Source organism: Vanrija pseudolonga, chromosome 6, assembly GCF_020906515.1.
Source record: "Vanrija pseudolonga chromosome 6, complete sequence".
Classification (NCBI taxonomy): Eukaryota; Fungi; Basidiomycota; class Tremellomycetes; order Trichosporonales; family Trichosporonaceae; genus Vanrija; species Vanrija pseudolonga.
Genome location: NC_085854.1, coordinates 2,067,758 through 2,090,298, shown reverse-complemented (window position 1 = coordinate 2,090,298; position 22,541 = coordinate 2,067,758). Strand labels below are relative to the sequence as shown.

The 22,541-nt window shown below is 64.0% G+C and overlaps 10 protein-coding genes and 1 non-coding gene across 14 annotated transcripts; 5 read left to right on the top strand and 6 right to left on the bottom strand.

The window, feature by feature from the left end:
• The first annotated feature begins 52 nt into the window (after positions 1 to 52).
• Positions 53 to 754, top strand: COX19 (Cytochrome c oxidase assembly protein COX19). The gene is made up of 2 exons (XM_062775150.1): positions 53 to 256; positions 396 to 754. Exons 1-2 carry the CDS (start codon positions 172 to 174, stop codon positions 644 to 646), a joined length of 336 nt encoding a protein of 111 aa, XP_062631134.1. The 5' UTR covers positions 53 to 171; the 3' UTR covers positions 647 to 754.
• On the bottom strand, positions 751 to 7,782 carry ssh4_1 (the record flags this gene model as incomplete). 3 transcript variants are annotated; one of them, XM_062775147.1, is made up of 10 exons in its annotated part: positions 751 to 1,133; positions 1,173 to 1,935; positions 1,985 to 2,739; positions 2,787 to 3,479; positions 3,517 to 3,630; positions 3,665 to 3,728; positions 3,766 to 4,194; positions 5,021 to 6,497; positions 6,549 to 7,344; positions 7,495 to 7,782. In XM_062775147.1, 9 exons carry the CDS (start codon positions 7,132 to 7,134, stop codon positions 786 to 788), a joined length of 5,229 nt encoding a protein of 1,742 aa, XP_062631131.1. In that variant the 3' UTR covers positions 751 to 785. The 3 variants fall into 3 exon arrangements, with proteins under 3 accessions (XP_062631131.1, XP_062631133.1, XP_062631132.1); XM_062775148.1 differs by lacking the exons at positions 5,021 to 6,497; positions 6,549 to 7,344; positions 7,495 to 7,782 and adding an exon at positions 4,230 to 4,237; XM_062775149.1 differs by lacking the exons at positions 751 to 1,133; positions 1,173 to 1,935; positions 1,985 to 2,739; ... (2 more) ...; positions 3,665 to 3,728; positions 3,766 to 4,194 and having other exon boundaries at positions 4,633 to 6,497.
• A 447-nt stretch (positions 7,783 to 8,229) lies between these two features.
• Positions 8,230 to 10,366, bottom strand: nca2 (Nuclear control of ATPase protein 2). The gene is made up of 4 exons (XM_062775146.1): positions 9,920 to 10,366; positions 8,858 to 9,861; positions 8,500 to 8,817; positions 8,230 to 8,404 (listed from the first exon to the last, which is right to left on the bottom strand). Exons 1-4 carry the CDS (start codon positions 10,353 to 10,355, stop codon positions 8,285 to 8,287), a joined length of 1,878 nt encoding a protein of 625 aa, XP_062631130.1. The 5' UTR covers positions 10,356 to 10,366; the 3' UTR covers positions 8,230 to 8,284.
• Positions 10,367 to 10,579: 213 nt separating this feature from the next.
• On the top strand, positions 10,580 to 12,402 carry SPBC1711.16 (putative WD repeat-containing protein). Its single transcript, XM_062775145.1, has 2 exons — positions 10,580 to 10,977; positions 11,014 to 12,402. Exons 1-2 carry the CDS (start codon positions 10,614 to 10,616, stop codon positions 12,339 to 12,341), a joined length of 1,692 nt encoding a protein of 563 aa, XP_062631129.1. The 5' UTR covers positions 10,580 to 10,613; the 3' UTR covers positions 12,342 to 12,402.
• A 378-nt stretch (positions 12,403 to 12,780) lies between these two features.
• LOC62_06G008601 lies at positions 12,781 to 12,866 on the bottom strand. Its single transcript is given in 2 exon segments — positions 12,781 to 12,816; positions 12,830 to 12,866. It is a non-coding gene; the product is annotated as a tRNA-Ala (tRNA).
• A 124-nt stretch (positions 12,867 to 12,990) lies between these two features.
• mch1 (putative transporter mch1) lies at positions 12,991 to 15,066 on the bottom strand (the record flags this gene model as incomplete). Its single annotated transcript, XM_062775144.1, has 4 exons — positions 12,991 to 14,424; positions 14,469 to 14,704; positions 14,749 to 14,811; positions 14,849 to 15,066. 4 exons carry the CDS (start codon positions 15,064 to 15,066, stop codon positions 13,211 to 13,213), a joined length of 1,731 nt encoding a protein of 576 aa, XP_062631128.1. The 3' UTR covers positions 12,991 to 13,210.
• A 215-nt stretch (positions 15,067 to 15,281) lies between these two features.
• LOC62_06G008599 (uncharacterized protein) lies at positions 15,282 to 16,114 on the top strand (the record flags this gene model as incomplete). Of its 2 annotated transcripts, XM_062775142.1 has the most annotated exons (4): positions 15,282 to 15,363; positions 15,401 to 15,444; positions 15,504 to 15,628; positions 15,719 to 16,114. In XM_062775142.1, the coding sequence occupies exons 1-4, from the start codon at positions 15,300 to 15,302 to the stop codon at positions 16,035 to 16,037; spliced, it is 552 nt and encodes a 183-aa protein (XP_062631127.1). In that variant the 5' UTR covers positions 15,282 to 15,299. The 2 variants fall into 2 exon arrangements, with proteins under 2 accessions (XP_062631127.1, XP_062631126.1); XM_062775143.1 differs by lacking the exon at positions 15,504 to 15,628 and having other exon boundaries at positions 15,726 to 16,037.
• A 49-nt stretch (positions 16,115 to 16,163) lies between these two features.
• bir1 lies at positions 16,164 to 18,299 on the bottom strand (the record flags this gene model as incomplete). The annotated part of the gene is made up of 5 exons (XM_062775141.1): positions 17,790 to 18,299; positions 17,643 to 17,751; positions 17,494 to 17,603; positions 17,390 to 17,456; positions 16,164 to 17,351 (listed from the first exon to the last, which is right to left on the bottom strand). Exons 1-5 carry the CDS (start codon positions 18,113 to 18,115, stop codon positions 16,164 to 16,166), a joined length of 1,800 nt encoding a protein of 599 aa, XP_062631125.1. The 5' UTR covers positions 18,116 to 18,299.
• Positions 18,300 to 18,541: 242 nt separating this feature from the next.
• On the top strand, positions 18,542 to 19,857 carry mrp20 (54S ribosomal protein L23, mitochondrial). Its single transcript, XM_062775140.1, has 2 exons — positions 18,542 to 19,514; positions 19,664 to 19,857. The coding sequence occupies exons 1-2, from the start codon at positions 18,570 to 18,572 to the stop codon at positions 19,787 to 19,789; spliced, it is 1,071 nt and encodes a 356-aa protein (XP_062631124.1). The 5' UTR covers positions 18,542 to 18,569; the 3' UTR covers positions 19,790 to 19,857.
• A 148-nt stretch (positions 19,858 to 20,005) lies between these two features.
• Positions 20,006 to 21,203, top strand: LOC62_06G008596 (uncharacterized protein). Its single transcript, XM_062775139.1, has 3 exons — positions 20,006 to 20,186; positions 20,236 to 20,488; positions 20,643 to 21,203. The coding sequence occupies exons 1-3, from the start codon at positions 20,030 to 20,032 to the stop codon at positions 21,109 to 21,111; spliced, it is 879 nt and encodes a 292-aa protein (XP_062631123.1). The 5' UTR covers positions 20,006 to 20,029; the 3' UTR covers positions 21,112 to 21,203.
• Positions 21,204 to 21,212: 9 nt separating this feature from the next.
• Positions 21,213 to 22,460, bottom strand: LOC62_06G008595 (uncharacterized protein; the record flags this gene model as incomplete). The annotated part of the gene is made up of 8 exons (XM_062775138.1): positions 21,213 to 21,361; positions 21,403 to 21,652; positions 21,702 to 21,782; positions 21,817 to 21,864; positions 21,899 to 21,962; positions 22,004 to 22,097; positions 22,136 to 22,223; positions 22,274 to 22,460. The coding sequence occupies 8 exons, from the start codon at positions 22,458 to 22,460 to the stop codon at positions 21,268 to 21,270; spliced, it is 906 nt and encodes a 301-aa protein (XP_062631122.1). The 3' UTR covers positions 21,213 to 21,267.
• Positions 22,461 to 22,541: the final 81 nt, after the last annotated feature.

Genomic DNA, 22,541 nt, shown 5'->3' with positions numbered 1-22,541 from the left:
GGCGTGGACGGGCCAAATCACTCCACTGACGCCGCCACCACCGCCGGGTCTCGCCGGGAGGTGGAGGTCAAAACGGCCACCGACTGAAATCTCGGGCTGAGTCCGCACGTCTCGACCTCACTTCCACACTCTTCACCTCACCACCTTACCACCACCACCCACCACATCGCCATGTCGTTCGGACGCCCAGGAGGTTGGGGAGATAGCTTCAAGGTCACGCCGCCGCAGCGCGGGTCGTTCCCCTTGGACCATGACGGTGAGTCGCTTCATGAGTGAACGGGGCGCAGCGTCGCGGGCACCACACCGCCCTCGTCCTTCCTCTATCTCCTCTCCTCGTCCTGCCGCCGCTGTCGTGCTGCCCCACCCCCGCCCGCTGACGCTCGCTCACTCCCCAGGCGAATGCAAAACCTTCATGCTGTCATACATGAAGTGCCTCAAGTCGCACGGGTCGGACGGCGGCCAGTGCCGTCCCGAGGCGCGCGATTACCTCGCCTGCAGGATGGACAAGGGCCTCATGGAGCGCGATAGCATGCAGAATCTGGGGTTGGGGGACGTTGGAGCGACTGGCGCGGCGGCGACGACACCAGCAGCGACAGCGACAAGCGCCAAAACCACGCCCAAGCCGGAAGAGATGGAGCGCATCTAGTGCCCATCCAGACGACACGACGACGACGACAACACAGACAGACAGCAACCGGTCGCGCCTTCGGCGCTCACCCCACACCCCACTCTATGCATTGAATACATCCCTTGGCCTATTATACTGACATGGCCCTGCCACGCCGCTACCATGGCTTCCACCACGACTTCTTCTTCACGGCCCCGTCCACCCCCTCCACCTTCCTCTCCTCCTCCCACTTCCTCGCCTCCTCGCTCATCTGCTCGTACGTCCTCTCGAGCTCGCGCAGGCCCCACGCTACCTCGTTCGAGTTGGTGTCCTCGGACAGCTTGAACATGATGCGCTCAGACTCGCGCTCGAGGTCCTGGTCCTCGTCAATGTCCTCGTTGGTCGCGCGCGACAGCTCGTTCCGCAACGTGCGAGCTTGGTTCTCGAGCGCGTCCAGCCGCTCGCGCCGGCTCTTGAGTCCGTCAAAGAACGTTTGCGTGCCGAGGAATGAACTCTTCTCGAGCGCCTGTGACGTCAGTCAACCCTCCTCTTCTTTACCACTCACCTTCATGTCCTCGACACGCTGGGCGAGCTTTTGCTCGCGCTTGCGAAGCTCCCACACGACCGCGCACATCTCGACGTCGATCATAAGGTGTTCGGCCGCCTTGACCCGCACATTGCGGTACTCTGACATTGGCTCTTTGAGCGACGACCGCCGCAGAAGCTTCTTGCGGTTGGGAAGCACGATGCCTCCCGCGTCCTCGATATGACCGTCGAGGAACTGGCGTCGACCGGTGCCGCTGGGGTTGGTAACGTCCCACTCGTTTGCGTTCGGGTCGAGCATCACGTCTGCACCATCACTTGCCGTGCGCTCCATGGCGAACGGGCGAGAGATAGCCGCCCAGTTAGGCACGCGGCCCGTCCGCCCCGTTTCTGCCGATCCTGCACGGCCCAGGGGTGAAAGTGGAATGGCCGAGCGTGCACGTTCGAGCGTCGACGGCGGGCGTCGGCGGGATGCGTCGTCGGCAGCCGCCTTGCTGGAGCCCGCCTTGGAGGCATCATTCTCCGACAGGTCTGACAGGAAGCTCGGCGAGTGGCGAATGCCCGCGTTGGTCGTGGCAGCCGAATGACGAGACTGCACCGGCGAGGGCGAGTTGGGCAGGTCAAGGTGAGAGCGGTCGCGGAGGCCGAGCGGCACAGATGGGCTAGGAGAGCGCGACATTGCGTAGTCGTCGTGGCTGGGCTCGACCACTGTGGGGACGTTGTTGCGTTTATTTGTCTTGCTGGCGCCGACGTCCGAGTCTGACGTGTTGTCGTGTTGCAACCGACTGTGGTGGTGTGTGAGCAATGTCAACTACCCAACGAACTACTACTCACTTTACCAATCCGAAGCCGCCTTTCAACGCAGCGCCCGTTCTCGTGGTCATGCCCTTGAACGTTGCGCCGATCGCGCCAGGTGCTGTTTCTTCTTCCGACTCGCTTCGCACAGTTCGTCCACGGCGAGCAAAGGCGCGTAGACGACTGTAGTGACGACCTCCCTCGCCTTCCTGCACCAGCGTCCCGTTCCATATGTCGGCAATGCGCCGCGCACCCATCGTGTCCCAGTCCTTTTCTCTCGTCTTGAGGATGCCTTTGGTGTACGCGTCGAGGTCGGAAGTGATGACGTCGGGGGCGGCGGCGGGGCCAACCTGGCTGTCGGGCACGATGAGGCCCAGCCCGCACTCCTCGTCGCCTTCACCGCGGAAGCGCAGGTGCTGTTCGCGTTTTCTCAGTGGCGTCGAGTCGTCGTCTTTGCCGCCCTTCAGTCCGGCCGACAGCGTGCTTGTGGCCGACGCCACGCCCGAAAGCAAAAACTTGTGTACCTTCAAGGCGTCGGTCGCGTGTGTTTTTCTTGCGTCGACGTAGCACGAGCCTATTTTGCGAATCGAAGACACGGAGAGGTATGGCGTGACGTTTTGGTGGTACTGCTGCAATGTCGACCGCAGCACGTTGAGGAACCTCCGGGTCGACTTGAACGGGTCGCGGGGAAGCTTGTCCACGCCCATGGTGGCGAGCTGGTATCTGACGCTCGTCACCGAACTCAACAGCGTACTGAGCGTCTTGGGGTCGATACAGCCGCCGGATGTCTCGTTCTGCAACCGTCAGCCCCAGTGCCCAACCCTCGACTGGCTCCACCCACCTCGAGCTTCAACGCCTCCGACTCGTCCATGCCCATGACACGGCGCCACTCAAAGATGGCCGCCTTCGTCTCGTCGCAGAACAGCCCGTCGAGCTCTGGCCCGTCCTCGTGATCCGCGCCATACAGGCCCCAGAGCGCCAGTGCGCCCTGTATCAACTTGACGATCTCGACGACGTTGAGGAAGATGGGGCTCGACAGCACCGACTGCGAGCTGGTCCCAGGGCTCAGCGCGCTGCCGGGCGGGCTCATGCTGCCGGCGTGCGCGTGGCCCTTCGTCGAGACGGTCAGCGGGCGCGTTGTGGCCGGCGAAGGCGCCGACGCCGTGTGGTGGTGGCTGCCGTGTCCGTTCCCGTTCGCGTGCGCATGCCCGTTGCCATGGCTGTGCCCGTTTCCGAGGTTCATGGACGCCGTCGTCGGCGATGTTGGCGGCGAGCCCGCGCCGCGCCCAGCTCCGCCGGCAGCGATCGAGGGATCCCCGCTAAACGGCACGCGGTACGACTCGTAGAACTTGCGCTGCACCGGCGGGACGGGCATGTCCACGCCCATCGCGGCGCGGCCGCCGCAGCCCAGCCGTCTCAGGCCAGTATTGAGCACGAGGTATGGTGCGGCCTCGCGAAAGTCGCCAACGAGGATGGGCGAGACCTCCTGCCCGTAAACGATGGGCGAGGAGACGATGATCGTTCCGTACTCGGTCTGGCTCAGTCAGCCCTGCCCTCGCCGCCATGCTCACCTGTCGTACCAGCCCCTTCATTTCCGCCGTCAGCGCCTTGGTAGCCGCTGCGATCTCGGCCATCGCCTTGTCGTCCGAGAACTCTGGCGGCGGAGTGAGGACGTAGCATGATATCTGGGGTCAGAAGCCAACCTAACCGCCGACGTACTTGTTCCGACACCTTGCCGGTGTAGGTCGCGATCGTGAGTGCCCAGTGGGTACGCGAGAGGTCCCTGTTGCGTGAGCTTCTGGCATCGCACGCGCACTCACCAGCTGCGGATACCGTAGAGCGCATAGCCCGGGAGGCGCATCTCGCCCGCGACGCGGAGGCGGCCCTTCCCCAGACGGGGGAGCCACGTTTCTTCCAGCTCCTCGAGCGGCCGGTCGGTGGGGATGAGGAGCGAGTGGGCGGGGGCGCGCAGCCCCCCAGGGCCGGGGGAGCTCTTGACGCTCGACGGCGAGTGCGTGTTGGCGTGCGCGTACGCCTGCGCGTGCGTCGCGTGCGTCGGCGTGTGCACGTCCGGCGAGGCAGGCAGCGAGGCGGACACGGCGACGCCGCCCCACGACCCCCGCGCGAGCGGCACGGGCACTGGGAGCGGGCTCGGCATGCGCGACACGGAGGACGATCCGGCGGCGGCGGCGGCTGGGTCCGACGTCGACGGCGGCGAGTTGAGCGTGATGGTCGCTGCTGTCGCGCTGCTGATATCCGGGGGAGCAGAGTCGTCGACAGCTACAAGAACATTTTGTTGCGTTGCTGGAGCTGTAGCGCCAGCGCCGCCCGACGCTGCACCAGGCATCCTGGCTGGCTGGCTCGCTCGCGTACCGTAGCCTTCGGCTCGAGTACCCGGCTGCTAGCAGCCTTGCGCGCTATAGCTAGAGGCCGGGGTAGCGCCGTCGTCTGGCTGGGCGGGTTGTCAGGCGGCTGACTCGCTGGGTCGCTGGCTGGCTGCTGCGCTGTGCTTGTGCGTGGGTTTCTTGTGCGCGATTACTGGTTCAAGTGCGACATGGTCATGACCGAGTAAGTTGCCGTCGAGGGTTGTCGGTCGGTCGGTGGGTGAGGCGAGGCGAGCCAGGCAGGGAGGGGGTCACAGTTGGCCCGCGGGCGTTTTACACCGCGCCACCCACGACCACCCCATTGTATAAGCCACAAGTCGCTGCACCTCGTCACGCTTTGCTGTTCCAGTGCCAGCTAAAAGTACCATACAGTGCGACTACATGTTTGAATAATGTGTGAAGAAACCGTGCCGTGCTCTACTACTACTACCGCTCTCAACCCCCTCCACCAAACACACCGGCCAGCCAACCAAAGGGTCCAGAGTCGCGACTCGATCCCGGCGACCGGGGTAGCAATCCAGTCCTTGACAAGCTCGACGATGACGGTCCAGCCGCTGCGGCGGCTGCAGTCTCCACCGCCGGGTGCGTAGTCGCCTCAACGCGTTGCTCGTAGATTTCTGTAGACGGCCTAGCAGAAACAACACGAGTTAGTATGCTATCACTACAACAAGAATGCCGAAACCGCGCTCACGCGCCATCGTTCATCGCCGCGATCGCCTGGTTGATGAGATCTTCCGGAAGATCGGCAGGCAGCCCTTGGCTGTAAACGTGAGGGTCGAGCGGCGCGTAGCCAGGTGGGGGAGGAGAGTCCTCGGGCGGGCCTAGGGATGGAGAACGCTGCACGCCCGGGCGGACAGTGCTGCCGCTGTCGCCCGAATTTGTGCCGCTCGAGGCCCCAGACCCATCAGACCGGTTCGAGCGGCTACCGCCGCGCGAGCTAAAGTAGCCGCCGATGCCGCCACGGAGCGAGTGCAATGAAATGTCGAGGTGTCCCGGCGTTGGGGGATTTGGCGAGAGGAGGCTGCTCGCAGCGCTGGGCTCGGTGTACTCCTCGTCGGATGCCGACTCCTCGTCCTCAATGTCGACCGAGGGCACCCTGGTCGTGACCTGAGGCGTGTCGGTTGGTGAGACATAGGAGACTGGGTCTTCCTCGGCGTCCGCTGAACGGCTAGCCGAAGACGAAGGACCAGCATCGGCACCGCGTCCAGCACGGAGGGGGCTGGGGACCGATGGGATCGAGGTGGCCGTGTTGCGCTTGCGGTGGCGGCGATGAGAGGCGCGAGGAGTGGAAGGCGCCGAGGGACCAGCCACAGGAACGGGGCGAGCAAAGGGAGCGGTCGATCCCGGCGTCGAGCCGAGCTGCGCGGCAGCGCGAGCACGAGCAGCCTCAAGGAGGGCACCGATGCCACCGTGGCCTGCAAGGGGCTGGCTCGAACCCGGGGTACCGTATCCAGCGTCGAGGAGGATGCTGCCGCGCTCACTGCCATAGGCGGGTGGAGGCGCAAGGGTGCCGACCATGGGCGCGAGGCCCCACTTCTTGACGTTTGCTTCGATGAAGACGAATCCAGCCTGGCCGAGATTGATGTGGAGAGTGCAGGGGCCGTTGGCACCAACCGTAGGGAAGAGGTTGAGGCGGTTCAAACCGGTGTAGCAGTCCTCGAGCTTGCGACCGTTGCGAGTGAAGAACACGGTGCCGGTGCGGGGGCGGTACCCGACGCCCAGCACGTCTCCTTCCGCCAGCGGGGCGCCGTAAGACGAGGCAGTGAACGGGTAGTTGTGTGACTTGAAGCCATCCGACGCAAAGTAGGCGACCGAGAAGCGGTTCCAGCCGGGAAGTCGGAAGGAGGGGTACGGCTTGGTCGCGAGACCAATGGCGACTTCGGTGGTGGCGGGCTTGTCGTACATCTTGACCTCCCAGTAGTAAACCTCGTTCAACTTTGGCAATGGGAGGTTTGCCATGACCGAGTTGCCACCGCCCTCGGCGGGAGCCATGCCGGGTCCGTCAGAGAGGAAGGTGATCTCGGTGCGAGACTGGACGTAAAGCGAGAGGTTCTCCTCGTAGTCGGGCTCAAACGCCCACGCCGAGACGCCCTTCTCCTGGATAGACAGGAACTGAGACAGGGTGATGTCGGTGGGTACCGAGGAAGGCGGGTACTGCATCTGCCAGTCTGCGCACAGTCAGCACACCGTTCTTCGTCTGCCTCGCCTCGTGTACTCACCCTTGGCACGACGATACGCCTCGCGCACGTCGGGATCGGCAGTCTCGAGCCATCGCGCCTCGACGCCCTCGACACCGCCCTCGCCGATAACTCCTTCTCCCTTGCTGAGGTCGAGGGGGCCTCCGTCCTCAGTAAGCCTGATGCCGTTCTTGCGCTTGAGACACAGGAGGGCGATAAGGAAGATGAGGACACCGAGGAGAACGGTGAGGATGACGACGAGAATAGGGATGAAGATTATCAACACGGCCGGCGGGCCCTCGGGCTCGTCGAGGGTCATCATCTTGACGCCCATTGTTGGTTCAAGCTGGACCTGATAGCTGTAGTAGCTCTTGCGGGGGCTGGAGAACTTGGGCAGGCGGGATTTGGAGGGACGCTCCGTCTCGCTCTTGCTGCTCTTGCTCGTCTCGGCGTGGAGATGGAGCTTTGGCAGCGGATCGGGCTGGTCGCCCTCCTTGAGCTTGGTCAGCGGCGAGCCGATAAACGTGTGCGCGAGCGGTCCAGGCTCGGGGTGCTCAGAGTGCGACGAGAGGGTGCGCGGCGAGTCGGGGACGGGGTCGTCGGAGAACGAGATGGTCGACGTGTCCATCCGGCGGCGGCGCGGTGAAGAAGAGGAAGGGGTGGTTGTGGTGGCGTCGGCGGGTGCAGCTGCGGCGGCGTCGGAGTGGCGTTCGGCGTCGTCGCGGCGGCGTGCGGCGTGCAAAATGCGATTCGATTTGATCCGGCCTCGACGATGGAGAAAATGCTAATGCGTGGTGCTGGCCACGCTCGATATTATAACGTGGGGAAGAGTGTATGCCTGAGATGCGTCGTCAGCGACGGTCATGTCGGCGTAGGCCGTGGTCGCTTCGCCGCCGGGTGGAGAGAGATGCAGGGGTGGTGCGGGTGGTGCGGTGCCGCGTGCTGTGCTTGTGCGGCGGCGTGCTGAATGCTAGCTACTACTACTCACCTCGTGATCAAACGGGATGTAACACTGCAGAGCCGGGTCGCGGCGGTCCAGAACTGACGAGGGTGAGTTGACTGATGGAAGTGCGTCGTGCGTGCGTGCGGGGCGGGGGGCGTTGGGTTGATGATTGACAATAGGAGGGCAGGCTTGTTGTTGCCAGTGAGTGATCCGTGGCCCGGCGTCGTTGTTATTGTCGTCGTCCAAGTCGCCTTGATCGTCGTTGTCGTCGTCGTCTGACCCCAAGTCGGAGGCTCGTACTAGTTGACAATGTGTGCAATGGACGGGTGGAATGGAATCGAGTGGGTTGCACGCAGTACTGCGGTGGTAGATGGGGGGATCACTGCCTGGGCAGGGGTGGTGGGCTGCAGTGAGGGAGACTGACGGCCGCCAGGGTGCAGCAGCACCAGTGTGGGTATCCTCCCCTCCCCTTCCTCTCCTTCCTCCTTCCTCCCATCCAAGCCAAGCAACCCCCGCCGCCCGCCGCTCGCTGCTCGTTGCGGCCGAGACTCACCTGACTCTATGCGGACCTGAACTGAGTGAGCGGAATCAAATGTCCCACCGCCATCTAGTCTTTATTTACGATATCCGGTAATTGTGCCACCCAAAGTTGCAAGTGGCGCCTGACTTGATTCCCAAGGCCCCATCATCCATCAAAATCGACCGCGACTGCCCTTGGCACCATCACCCTGAAGATGCGTAGACCCCTAACTCGCCATGTAGGCGACGAGCCATCCCACAATCACAATCACGACCCAAGACTCTGTATATGCCATCACTCGGCAGGCTACACTGTTTATGCTCCAGTCCCACGCCCGTCCACTCCCCAACACCGGTAGATCCGCTCCACAACACGCAGCTTGTCGTCGCGGCCCAGCGCCGGGTTCTCGACCATACGCAGGTCGTCCAGGAACCCCTGTAGCGTCGTTAGCACAGCTTCGGGCAAAGACAACGACGACCAGCCACCGCGTCCTCTTTCGACCAACGCGGGTTGGATCGCGTGCAACTCACTTCGCGTCGCGTAGATGTGATCCCTGCAGCCCATGTGCGCAACCCCGAGACGGAAACAATGAGGGTTCCGCGGTCCCGGTCAGACATGCGCGAGTTGTCCTCTGGCGACTCGATGAGCAGCCGCTCGACCTCGCGCAGGCCGTTAAAGTAGCGTCGCCGCCGGCCCTTGCCGCGGTTCTCGCCGCGCACAATGCCGCGCAGCCAGCCCCACAGTGCATAAACGACGAGCACAGAGGGGGCGACACCGACGAACGCAAATGTCAGCTGCTGGGAGCGGAGAAGGTGGTCAAGCTGGAGGAGTGCGCGAGAGAGGTCGGTCTGGCGGATGTCAGTCTCAAGTGGAGGTTTTGTCACCCACCTTGGTCTTCTGAACCTGGATCAGGAGCGTGCGGATGAGGTTGCCGGTGAGCGCGTTGCGCAGGGGGTGCTGCAACTCCTGCTCGTACACCTTCAGGACCGACTCCATGTCGCCCTTCTCGACCTGCGCCTTGAGCTGGTCGAGCTGTGGGCCAGAGAGGTGGTAGTAGTCGCGCCCGAGGTCGACAACCATACGCTCGAGACTCTCCTGGTCGGCCTTGACAGTCTCGGGGGCGACGTCGAGGCCCTCTCCGCCGCCGCGCATCGTCTTGGCGATACCCTCGATCGGCTCCCAGATCCACTGGACAACGAAGCCCTTGATGGTCTCCTTGGCATTCACGACCTGCTCCTTGACCCAGTCCTTGTTGCGGACCAGGGCGCTCACAGCCCAGTAAAGTGCCGGAGGGAGGAACAGGAATGGGAACCACAGGCGGGTAAGGACCGAGGGGCGGCCGTAGATCTGCAGCGTGGAAGTGAGCTGCTGCTTCGACTTGGGGATGTAGGTGTTGAGCAGCGCCAGGAGCGTCGTGGGTGTCGCAACAGCAGCTGGTGATGGCGGGGCTGATGGTCTCCGGCGCGAAGACGTCGCCGTCTGGGCAACGGGGGTCGGCACGTCGAGCACGGAGCACAGCACGCCGTACAGCCTCGTAGCCTCAGCCATGAGATCGGTGGGGGTGACGGTGCTCGCCTCGGACGTCGACACGGACTGCAGAGCCCAGTGGGGGCCCTGCTCCGCCAACTGGCCAATTCGCGATGCTGATTGGTCCCTAGCACGACCCAAAGTCGCCTTGTTGCCCAGCATCTCGCGGCGGGTGAGCTCCAGAGGCGACTGGAACGCCGTGAGCTGCGAGCTGAGGACGGCCGAGGCGTCGTGCAGCGGCCTGAAGAGGGAGGTGAGGGACGGAACGCGGAGGTTGTGCCAATCTTGCTTCACGCTGTGGACTGAGAAGCTCTTCTTGGACTGCAGCGAGTCCTTGACGGCATTCCACACGCGTTCTGGCAGCGCTGGGTGTGTGAGCAAGGGAATACGGGAGACTGTTCAACTACCCTCACGCCCACTCACACTGGACAAAGTAGACGAGCACGCCGCTCCGGCTGTTAAGCGATGTGTCCCACCACACACGGTCTTCTTCGAGCTGGAGCGAGCCGTCGACGAACGCTTGCATGACCTGCGCCCAGATGACAGACAGGGCGCGGGTGATGATCTCTGCCTCGGCAGCGGCGTCGGCCTCGAGCGTGGCGGCCGATCGGACCTCACCGGCAGGCAAGGGTTGCGTGAGCTCATTTAGAATGCTGGCGAGTTGCTTCGACGACGGCGGCTTGGTCGTGTTGAGCTCGCCGAGCGCGTGCGAGAGCTGAGGGGAGGGATGCGCGGGTTCGCCGGTAAATGAGGCTGCTGCGGGCACGGCGACGGGCAGCGTGGCCAGCGAGCCGAGGTGCACGCGTAGCTGCTCCTCTGCGTAGCTGGGCACTGTGGCCGCTACGAAGATGCTCGTCATGGTGGTGCGCGATGGACGAGGAGAGAGGAGGAGGGTAAACAAACCCATCCAGTGGTGCGTCGAGCCTCAAAAGCCTTGGATACCCGGCGCCATGACGTCGTAGCCGCGATGCGATTTTACACGGCATTGATTTTGTGATAACCTCCACCCACGTGGCAAAGTTCAAGATTTGTGCGGGGTAAAGATCAGAAATCTTGCACGCGCACCAGGCGCAGCTCTTGCAACAACACCACCAACGACCGCCGCCTGCCGACAACCATGTCCGGCACGCTCATCTCCGCCATCGCCTGGGTCCCGCGGGGACGGGCGGCTCTCGAGCCGCGCAAGTACGAGCTGAACGAGGCCGAGCTCGAGCGCGTCGGCAAGCTCGGCGGACCCGGCGTCCTCGAGCAGCTCAAGGAGCAGATGGAGAAGATGGAGATGGAGGACGAGGGGGAGTGGGAGGATGCTGGGGAGGAGGAGGAGGGAGATGATGACGACGAGGACGACGAGGACGCCGAGGACGCCGAGGACAAGGACGGCGACGACGAGGACATGGAGGTCGAGACCAAGCCTCACGACCCGAACGACCTGTCCGCCTTCAAGATGGACGAGTACGACGACGAGGTGTCGACGGGTGTTGGTGAGTTCTGGCGCCGTGATACCGAGCTGACGGAAGCCATGGGCGCGTTCGCCAACGTCAAGGGCCTGACGTACTACCGCGACCAGAACGACGACCCGTTCATCACGCTCAAGGAGGACGACGAGGAGATTGAGCGCGAGGAGCTCGCGCTGCTCGCGACGGACAACATGCTGGTTACTGCGCGCACGTCGGACGACCTCTCGGGGCTCGACTTCCACGTGTACGACGAGACCAACGAGTCGCTGTACACGCACCACGACCTGATGCTGCCGACGTTCCCGCTGTGTCTCGAGTGGCTCGACTTCAACTCTGGTCCTTCCGACGACGAGAAGCGCACGGGCAACTTTATCGCTGTCGGCACGTTTGACCCGTCGATCGAGATCTGGGACTGCGACGTCGTCGACGGGCTGTACCCGCACGCGATCCTCGGCCAGCCGACGGGCATCGAGAAGCCCGAGGCCAAGCCCCTCGGCACGGGCAAGAAAAAGCGCCGCCAGATGGTCCAGCCGACCGCCAACGCCGACTACCACGTCCAGCCGGTGCTCACGCTCTCGTGGACGCCCAAGTTCCGCAACTTGCTGCTCTCGGGATCCGCCGACGCGACCGTCAAGCTGTGGGACCTGACGCGCGAGTCGCCCATGAGCGCCAGCCAGTCGTGGGACAGCATCCACTCTGGCGAGAAGGTGCAGGGTGTCGAGTGGAACAAGGCGCAGGCGGGCGCCGGCACCGACTCGGCTGTCCTGTCGGGCGGCTACGACCGCGTCGTCAAGGTGTGGGATGCGCAGACCAAGAGCGGCGAGGGCTTCGGCGTCAAGGTGACCGAGGACATTGAGTGTGTGCGGTGGGACCCGTGGTCGCCGACGTCGTTCTACGTGTCGCTCGAGAACGGTCTCGTGCTGGCGTACGACGCGCGTACTTTGTCGTCGAGCAAGAACGCGCAGGCAAAGTACACGCTGGCGGCGCACGACGGTGCAGCCAGCGCACTGGACATCAACCCGCACATCCGCGGGTGTATCCTCACGGGCGGCATGGACAAGACGGTCAAGGTGTGGAACGTGTCCGACGAGGAGACGGAGGGTGTCGCGGGCCGCAAGCGCGACATCAGCCTCGCGACCTCGCGCGACCTCGGCCTCGGCAAGGTGTTCGCGGCCCGCTGGTGCCCCGACCCCGAGGCGCCGCTCACCATCGCCGCGGCCGGCTCAAAGGCCAGCCTGCAGGTCTGGGACGTCGCGTCCAACCCCGGCGCACGGAAGGCGTTTGGCGACCGCCTCAGAAGGCACGGCCGCGAGCTCGCCGAGATCAAGAAGAGCGGAGGGGTCGTTGCCAACAACGGCGGCGACGAGGAGGAGGAGGACGACGACTAGGGGCTGGGCTGGGGCCTGGGGCAGGTGCTGGCACTATAGACTGATGTATTGCATCGTAATGGCGGGGTGGCGAGGGGGCTGTGGCAGTGTGGGCTGTGGTTGGCGTCTGTCAACGGCTTGAGCAATTGACGGCATTGTGCAATCTCTACCGATTCTCTCCATCAGTTCCGGCTCCGACCATATCAATGGCTGCATCAGACCTCTTTCCATCAGTGAGCCCTCCTGTTGGGATATAATAGCCCGACGACTCCAGCGATAACTAGTACCTTTTGTGGAGCTGTATAATTCCCTACACCTCCCGCCTCCAGCAAGCCAGGAGGCCAGGAGCCAGGAGGCCAGGAGCCAGGAGGCCAGGAGCCAGGAGCCAGGAGCCTCATTCTCGCATTCTCCCGCCTTTGCCACGTGGCACGAACCTTGGAAACCCAAAAGATATTATTACTGGACGAGTTAGGAATCGAACCAAAGACCTTGTCAACTAGGTGGAACAGTGCTAATGACACGCTCTACCAACTGAGCTACACGCCCCGTAGTAATTTGATTGGATTTCGGGGCGCGTGGGCGCAAATCAGGGCGCGGCGGAATGCCGGGGATTGGCGGATCGCCTCGTTGTTGTCGATCGTGTCCTCCCCGCTCCTCTCCGGGACTGCGTCTCGTGCAATGCATACGGCTTGGTGTAGCTACTGTATTCTGTAATCGTGCAACAGCGTCGTGAAAATGATGGGATTCTGTGGATGAGGGAAGGTGGGAAATTAATGACAGCTAGCGGGGTTGGGGTTGGATGTGGTCTTTGATGGATGGGGTATACTGGAGCTTGATGTCGTTGCTGAGAAGGCCGCTTGCTTGATGATGATGATGACGGCGGCGTACACCTACACACGCCATCGCTGGCCGAGGAGGAACAGTCCAATGGCGCTGACGACGCACCCGACGGCCGAGATGAAGAAGGTCGTGCTGAAGCACTTGGGCCCGTAGCAGAGCGTCTGGTCGGTCGACGCATCTGGGGTGACGGTGGTGCTGGACACGGCGAGGAAGGCGTACGTGTACGAGAATACGGCGGATCCCAGCGCAGGGAAGTAGGACACGAGGCCCCATGCAAGACCAAAGTTGGTCGGGCCAAAGTGGCTCGAGGTGATGGCGGGGGTGAGGGTGAAGATTGCGCCGTAGAGTGCGCCGACGCCGGCGGAGAGCACCCAGAAGTGCGCCTCGTCCTTCAGGTACGCTGCCGACCAGGCGAGCACGGCACCGAGGCCGACGGTGCAGATGGAGCAGAAGGCGGAGCGGGACAGGATGATGGGGTCCTGCTGGACAAAGTAGTGGGACGGGGCGGCGGGGTCGTCGGACACGGGCGCAGGGACGGCGACGGGCGCAGGGGACAGGCGGTCGGCCGCAAATCCAGTCAGCAAGCGCGCTACGGTCGAGCACATGGACAGAATGAGGACGTGCTTGTTGCGAAGCTCGAGGGCGGACGACTCGGCAGCGCTGGTGGCGAGCGTCGACACCGAAAGCAGCGGGTGGCCCATGCTCTGGGCGAGGAACTGCTTGACAGCCACGAGCTGCTCGGGCGGCAGGAGGCTGGTGAGGATCGTGCCGATGGTGGCGATGATCATCTCGGACGGTCCGATACACAGCGTGAGGATGCCGCCAAACGCCCAGAAGCCAGGGTTCTTGATAAGGCGCACGGTGCTCCACTTGACCTCCTTGCCGCTCATTTCAGCCTCTACGTCCTCGCGCGCGGCCTCTACGCCGCCGATAAGCAGTGGCGTGCGCTCGTCGAGGTGGAGGCTTGCGCTGAGGTCTGCGGCCGCCTCGGCGGGGCCATAGCCGTAGTGGTAGTCGCTATCGATCGAGTCTGCGTCGTCGACGACCGGCAGCTCGGGCAGCGTGACGCGCATGAACACGCTGCCGAAGAGGTTGACGGCGAGGCTGAGCAGGCCAAGGAAGGTGATGTAGTTGACCGCATCGAGCTCGCCGCCCGGGAGCGTGAACCACGGCGAGAAGGAAGACAGGAAGGAGGGTGACAGGCCGATGAGCGCCAGCGGGAGGGAGAGCGACAGGGTCGGGTATGCGGGAAACGAGAGCGATGCTGCGCGGGCAGTCAGCACAGCAGCACTCCACACCGCCACTCACCGGTTGTCAGTGCAGAGAAGTAGGAGCCGACCGTCGCGGCCCCGACGGCAAAGTAGCATGCCGTGAGGACGAGGTAGGCGTTCGGCGCGGCGGTATCGGACGCCTTGAGGACCGCCGCGAAGGTGAAGTATCCCGCGGCGCCGAGGATCGCGGAGAGCAGCGAGCCCGCGCGCGGGCCGTAGTGGTCTGTCAGGGCGCCGACTGGCGCTGCACAGAGGTACACGCCGAGGATGCCCCTGCCGGTGTCAGCTCACACGCCTCTGCGTTCCTCGCCACCCACCCGACGACAATCGTCTGCGCCTGGGTCCCGTTCAGCCCGAGCGTCTTGGACACGACCGGCCCGCTGGCTGTCAGCTCGCCGTATCCCCCGCCACACCCACTATGTCGACCAGCAGTACACGCCGTTGGCCTGCACGGCGCTCATCGCGATCGACAAGCACATGAGCGCGACGCGCACGCTGCGCGGCTCGTCGCGGCGCCACCAGCGGCGCTTGGAACGCATCAGCGCAGCAACGTCGGGCGGCGCGAGCCGGTCCGCGCGCGGGCGCCGCTCCTCGTCGTACAGGACCGTGGGGGACGGTGCGGGCGGGGATGTCATGGTGGTGTGGTGGGTGGGTGGTCGGACGAGCAGTGTTGTCGTCGCTGTTGGGGGGTGGAGTGAGTCGGTCGGGGTCGCCCGTGTGGGGTGTGAGTGTGGGTGGTGGTTCACCCAACCGAGCGAGCCTGGTTGAATGCATCCGGCGGCCACTTCCGCCCCGCCGCCGCTGGCTGGTAGGCTTTATCTCGAATATCAAACGTCAACACCTCGCTTCATCCACACCCCTCGGCACCATGTCCGCGCCAAAGTCGCAGCGCGTCGCGCCCCTCCTAGCAGGCGACGAGACAAAGTACAAGCGTGAGTGCGTGCCACTGGCACAGCTGACGCCACGCAGGACGATACCGCGGGCTGAAGGAGCTCGTCAACGAGCTGAGCGACGTGGGTTGACCGACTGACACCTTCACACCGTCCCACACTAACCCCCGCCCTCACCGCAGGAATCAAACCTCCTCGCGCTGCGCGTGCATCTCATCCAGCGCCGCCTGTACGACCACCACATGGAGCGCTACGGGCGGCCGCCGGCGCCGATGCCGGTGCCCGCTGATGCGAGCTGGGCGCCGCTGTGAGTCGCGCGAAGAGGGAAGGCTCGCCGACCGCCCCCCTCCGTCCCCCTTCCCCCACCACCCGCTCGCTCGCTGACGTTCGCCCGCAGGGTCCAGAACGCCGCAACATACCCCGAAGACACGGGCAAGCCCGTGCCCCCCATGACGCCGCCGCAGAAGCGCGCGGCGCTCGACAACCCCGCGTCCAATGCCCCCTCGGCCCCGCCGTCGCCCTCCTCAGAGGCCATCCTCGACGCCGCTGGCCTCTCGGGCGCACCATCACCCCGCGAGCGTGAGCGTGAGCGTGATCGTGATCGCGATTCCCGCGACCGGGAACCCCGCGAATCGCATCACTCGCGCCACTCGAACCGCAAGTCGCGCGGCGGAGACGACGACGACGACGACATCCTCATGGACGACGACTTCTAGTCGCGTTGCCTAGACATCCTGTGTACCACTCTCCCCCCACTGTACAGCACGCCGCGCGGCCTATGCATGATACCAAGTACGAATAGTCTCTCCTGTCACATGGTCTACTGTCACATCACTACGCCCTTACGACAACTCAATCTTGCGCCGTGTGTCCCGGGCCTTGTCCTGAAACCTGCCGATCGCAGCCTCCCCTTCCTCCTTCATCATGGCGTGTTGCGCCGTAAACTGATCGCGGATAAACTCCTCAACAGTTTTCTTCTTGTCCGCCTCGGAAAAGCCGGGTGTTGGTGTGGGACCGGCTGGCGCGGCAGAGGCCGGCTCGCCAGTCACAATCGACTCGAGTGCTTGCCGCGCACTCGGCGAAGGCGCTGGTGGCTGCTGTGTCCGAGCCGCCGACTTGGGCGGAGGCGTAGGCGGCAAAGCCGTGTTGACAAACCTCTCGAGCTGCGAGAGTGGAGGAGCAGCGGGGGCTGAGCGTGGCGTCCGTGTAGGGGCCGGAATACGGCTGGGCGCCGGCTCGGAAACAGGCTCTACGGAGGCTTCCGCCTCGGCCTTCTTCGTCACCCTCGACTTGCGTGGAAGGGGCTTCGTCGCGCGTGGCGGCTCGGTCGGCGCAACATCCTCTGGCTCGACGACGGCAGTCGACTTCTTTGCCCGTCCCTTGCCCTTGGGCTTGGACGCCAGGGCAGCCTCTACCTCGGCCTCTGTGGGAAGCTCAAGGTCGTCATCGACTGCGATCGGCTTGACAGGCGAGGCAGCAGCAGAAGCCGCAGACTTGCTCGTGGTAGCGCGCTTCGCCCGCGTCTTCTTCACCGGCTCAGGCTGGCTGTCGACCTCGATGTCGTCGGCATTAGCAACAGAGGCCTTGCCGCGGCCCTTGGCGGGAGCCTTGGTCGTGGACGCCGCTAACGATGCGGCTGTAGAGGCCTTGGGTGGACGCCCGCGGCGTTTCGGTGCCGGCGCCGGTTCCTCAACCTCGATGGCCTCGGGCTCGTCCTCTTGCACGTCGCTTGCCTTGCCTCGTGTAGACGCCGCTAAGGATGCAGAAGCGGTGGACGCCTTGGGCGGGCGTCCACGGCGCTTTGGCGCGGGGGCAGGCTCCTCAACTTCGATGTCCTCAGCCTCGGGCTCCTTGCCGCTCGTAGAGGCTGCTAAGGACGAAGCGTTGGACGCCTTTGGTGGACGTCCACGGCGCTTGGGGGCAGGCGCGGGCTCCTCGACGTCGATAGCCTCAGGTTCGGGAGTGGGCACCTTCGTGGCGCGGCCGACCTTCTTCGGCGCGGCGGTCGACTTGGTCGCCCTTCCTTTACCCTGCAACGTTAGCGCTGCTGGTTGCGCCGACGACCCACCTTCTTCGGTCCCTCGACAGTCGCGTTGAAGAAGGGGCAGTCTGGCGTCCTGTTGTGATGCACTTGGCTGCGATGGTCAGCGGCATCTCATCAGATGCACTCACAATGGGTCATCGCCGTCCTCCCACGCCTCGACCTCATATCCGCACCAAGGGCACGCTGTGAGATCGTCGGCGGTCGCCGATGGCGTGGAGATGAACCCGGCTTCGGCGAGCTGCATGTCAGTTGCCTAGCTCTCGAAGCCATAACTCACCGAGCGCGCCGACGGAACCTTGTGCGGCCACCAGTCACCAAACGTCTTCTCGCGGAAAGCCGTGTTCTTGGTCGAGTTGGGCAGGGCGTCCAGCGTGTCGTAGACTAACCTGCACTGTCAGCCAGCGTCTCTGTGTAGCTCCCTCACCTTCCCCGCCCCTCCCCCGAAACCTCATCGACTTCTATCCGGCAGACGATCTCCTTCCAACCACAGCTACCCTCACGCTTGAGGTGCTCGACGAACGGGTCGTCGTCCTCGTCCCAGCCGCCGAGCTCGAGGTCGCACATGAAGCACTTGCACGTGTCGTGCGTGTCGGCTGCTTTGCCGGGAGCATGGTAGAAGCCTGCGCGAGCGAGCAGCTCGGGCGTGAGGCGCGGGTGCGTGTCCTCGTTGAGTGGAAACCCGGGCTTTGCGCTCTTCTTGGGCTTTGTTACCACCTGGAACGAAGCCAGGCGGGCGTCTAGGCACTGCATCGGGGGAAGGGAAGGTGTTTGTTGATTTTGTTGAGGGTGCTGGGTGGGGTACAGCGACGAGCGGCTGAGGCCAGATGCGAGCAACAGCGACTTCCTTGGTCCTCAGGTAACGTGGCAGAGGTACAGTGATGTTGTTGTCGACTTTGCTTTGGTCGTTGTCGATGGCGAGATGGATGTCCTTGTTGTCCTGGGTGGTTTGGTTGTTGTTGTCCTTTGTCTCGCAAGTCTGGCCACTGCACCCAGCCAGGGTCGACGCGACTGCCAGTCATTTTGGTCCCGCAAAGTCAATCACCCAATAGGCCTGTTGGAATTTAGGCGCGTCAAATTGAGAATGCACGCCTTTTCCGCCCCTCCACCCTGGCTTCTGCCTTTCCGACATTTTCCACTTTCGAGGCAGCCGACCACTTTGCAGCAACAATCGGGTCACTGTCTACTACATCGCACACCACCCACCATGTCGCGCATTATCCGCCGCGCATTCACAACATTCCCGCCAATGGCGGTGTCCGGCCCGTCGTCGGCTTCGACGACCGTCCCCACCGCCGTCAAGAGGCGGCGCGCCGAGTTTCCCTTCGCCCAGAAGGCCTCGCCTCTGACCGACCCGTCAAAGTTCCTCGGCAAGGACGCCGAGCCCTTCCCCCCGGCCATGGAGGAGCGCTACGAGTTCCTGCGTTCCCGAGGCGTGCTCGAGGGCGAGCGCGAGGCGGACCGCGCCTTCTTCCTCGAGACTATGCAGGCGTACCGCAGCCGTGAGCGTGGCCACGGCGTCACCGGCATGAAGGAGTACGCCGAGCTCGAGGCCGCCGAAGGCAAGAAGGACGCGTACATCTCCGGCTTTGAGCAGTTCTTCCGCGCCGCCGTGGCCAAGCGTGACGGCGTCGAGTACGAGCTGCCTGAAAACGTCCGCCCGACCATTACCGGCCACAGGATCTACCTGCCCAACGTCCAGATCCGCCTGATGCGCAACCACACTCCTCCCGGCGAGGCGTACGACCCGTGGATCGCCACGTTCCGCATCCCGCCCAGCATGACCAAGACCGACCTGCGCTCGTACCTGCTTGCGGCTTACGGCCTCGAGGTGACGTTTATCCGTACCGACAACTACCTCGCTCCGCTGCAGCGCATGGTGGGCGGCGTGATCGGGCGCCCTACTGGCAGCAAGAAGAACTACAAGCGTGCGGTTGTCGGTCTCAAGGAGCCGTTCCACTACCCCGACGACGTCCACGAGATGCGCGCCGGCCAGTGGGGCGGCGTCGAGGCCGGTGAGATCCAGGCCAAGCAGCGCGAGGCCGACCTCGAGGAGGAGTACGCCATCGAGCAGATCAAGGAGTACCGCAAGTCGCTGGCGATGAAGATGCACAAGGGCTGGCGCTGGAGGGCGGGCACGCACGACAATGCGGTGAGTCGTTGAGTGGAGGAGGGCATCGGGCGGTGGGAGGGAAGGAGCAGGCGAGCGACCTTGGTCGATCGCCTCCTCGCCGTCCCGATCTCCGCGATGTGGCTTGGCTCTGAGAGATATTCCGCCGAACACACACTAACCCCACACAGGGCAACACGATCCGCGAGATTATGCGCCGTCGCCAGGAGCGCGAGGCGGCCATCGACGCCGAGGTTGCCAAGGGGCGTGCGGCTGCTCCCGAGGAGGTCGAGGAGTCGGAGAAGGTTGCTGCGTAAGGCATCGGCGGGCGATTCAGTCATCATACAGTAGGAGGGGAGTAGTCAATAGATACCCATGCATGGTCGCATTGAACAGATGCAGGCAGTTGCCGAAGCAGCCGCTGTCCACTTTTCAGTGTCCAGTGCCAGTTGCCCAATTTACTCCCGGGAAAGCTCGGCAGCCTCCTGACGTCAAGGCAGCCGGTTGGCTCGTTTCTGACATTGTCGACGTTGACAACTCTCCCACACCACCCAAACATGTCGTCTTGGGGCTCGTCAGGCGACAGCACAAACAGCAGCAGCAGCGACAGCGGCAGCAGCAAGCCTGATCCGCTCGAGGGCAGGCGGCCGCGCAACCTCACGCCGTACGAGGTGCAGATCAGCAAGGATGCGCTGCAACGGCGCATCGACGCGGGTGAGCACCCTATCCCCTCTCATCGTCCCCGCCCCACTCACACCCCCAGGCGACATCACCCAGAAGGACATTGACCTCATCACGGGCTCGTTCCGCACCATCACCTTCGGCATGTTCGGCACCGGCACCGTCTCGTTCTTCGGCACCCTCTGGTTCCTCCGGCGGCGTGTGCCGCGCCCCGGGCCGCTGTTCCGCTGGTTCGCGGCCACGAGTATGGGCGGTCTGGGCATGTTCCTCGGCTTTACGGTTGCGGGTGCGGCTACGACGTACGAGCTGCATAAGAACCTGCCTGATGCGCAGCAGTGAGTGTGGGGTGGGGTGGGGTTGGCGCCGCTTGGCGCAGCGTGGCCGTTGAACGCGCCGCTCCCAGCGGTTGTTCAGGGCCTGTGCCAGCGCTGGCTGTCACCAACACTCGGTATCACTCGCAATACACGCGCCGCTGACACCCGCGCGCAGCAAAATGAAGGTCCTCCAGCAGATCTCGATCGACACGAAGCGCGCCATTGTCGAGCACCGTATGGGTATTCCCACCGGCACCGTGATCGAGCACCGGGCCGGCGTGCCCGAGACGGACCGTCTGATCACCGTGGACCAGTACCGCGGCACTGGAGGCTCGGGAGGCGTGAACAAGTACCAGACCGAGGACGAGTCGGTGACGCCTGATGTGCGCAACGCGGTCGACACGCTCGACACGATCGACGAGGCGTCGTCCGCGCGCACCGGCGTCATGGGCGAGATTGCAAAGGTCGACCAGCCGCCCTCGTGGGAGAAGCTCCGCACGACCCGGCCCGCGCGCCGCGGCCCCGCTGGCCAGCCGGGCGCGGTCAACCTCAGCCCCGAGGACGAGCTGAAAAAGCGCCAGGCCGAGTTCGACGCCATGCTCGACCGCGAGCGCAAGGGCGGCAACGACGGGGACAAGTGGTAGGTGGGTAGGCGCTGCGGGTCGATCCGGCAGTGTCGGAGACGTAGAAAACCAAAAACAGCCACGTTGCATATGCCAAAAGTTCAAAAGTCACACACCACCGCCACAGACATTAGGTTGCATGTTTATAGCACTCTCCTACGCTGCTGCTGCTTCACCCTACTCGACGACCTTGGCCACGGCCGTGTTGACAAACTGGTCAATCTTCCAGCCGCCCTCGCGGGGCTTTACGACGCCGGCCTTCTCAAGCACGCTGTGGAGCGGTCAGTATGGGTTCCCAGCTTCCCACCTTACGTGAGTGCGGTGCGGACGACTGCCTCCGAGACCTCGGGGAGGTGGTGCTCCCACTTGACCGTCTGGAGCCACTCCTTTGTGTCCTCCTCGGTGAGCCCGAAGGTGCGGGACACGAACGCAATGTCGGGTCCCTCGCGCGACGACGGCGCGTCAAACTCGCGCACGTGCGGCTGGAGCGCGGACAGGAAGTTGGCGACTGCGTGGTCGTTGGCCTTTGTCGACGCTGCGAACGACCACGAGGGCCACGGGGCTGCCGTCGTCAGTGGGATCTCCAAGGCTCCACCCTCGGCTCCACATACTCTCCACGCTGCCGATGAAGCGCACCTCGCCGCTGTCGACAAACGGCTTCGTCGTGAACCATTCCCAGAGGAAGACGGAGGCTGGGGTCAGAAGAGGTGCGGGGGCTAGACTCACTCTTGCCGGAGTTGACAGAGTCGCGGAGGGGCTTGAACTGCCCCTCGACTGGGGGTTAGCAAGGGCCCTCACCGTAACCCACCCTCAAACTTGGGGTACTCGGCCGGCGCCCAGTTCTCGCGGAGGGCGAGCACCGATGCCATGACCTGGGGTGTGAGTTAGTGTGCTCGACCCGGAGGCCGCCCACCTGCGAGCCCGAACCCAGGCGCGAGATGCCGAACGTCGTGCCCTTGAGCTGCGAGACCTCGGTGTACTTGCTCTCCTTGCCCGTGACGATGGCCCTGTGGTGTTGTCAGTGGATGACGGTAGCACAACACACCAGCGGAGCGGGGACGCAATGTAGCGTCCGACAAGCTTGTACGCGTCCTGGCCGTTCGCGAGGCCGGCGATCAGCGCGTCGGTGAGGGCTGGGAACGTGAGCTGCTGTGCGTGTGCCCGCGAGCCAGTGTCTACTCACCGATAGCAACGTCGATCTCGCCGCTCGCGAGCTTGACCTGCATCTCGCCCGTGCCGCCGGGACACTCGACGAGCTCAAAGTGCCTGCCGTTGTCCTGCGTCGCGAGCTGCAGCAGCGGCGAGAGGAAGTGCTCGCGGTGCCAGCCGACACGGAGGGGCGGGGGGAGCGGGTGGGGTGGGGCTGTCATCGTGTTGTGGGTGGGTGGTGGTGGCAAGAAGGACGACGCAAAGCAGCGAGCGATGTTATGAGGCGAGATGGACGACGACGA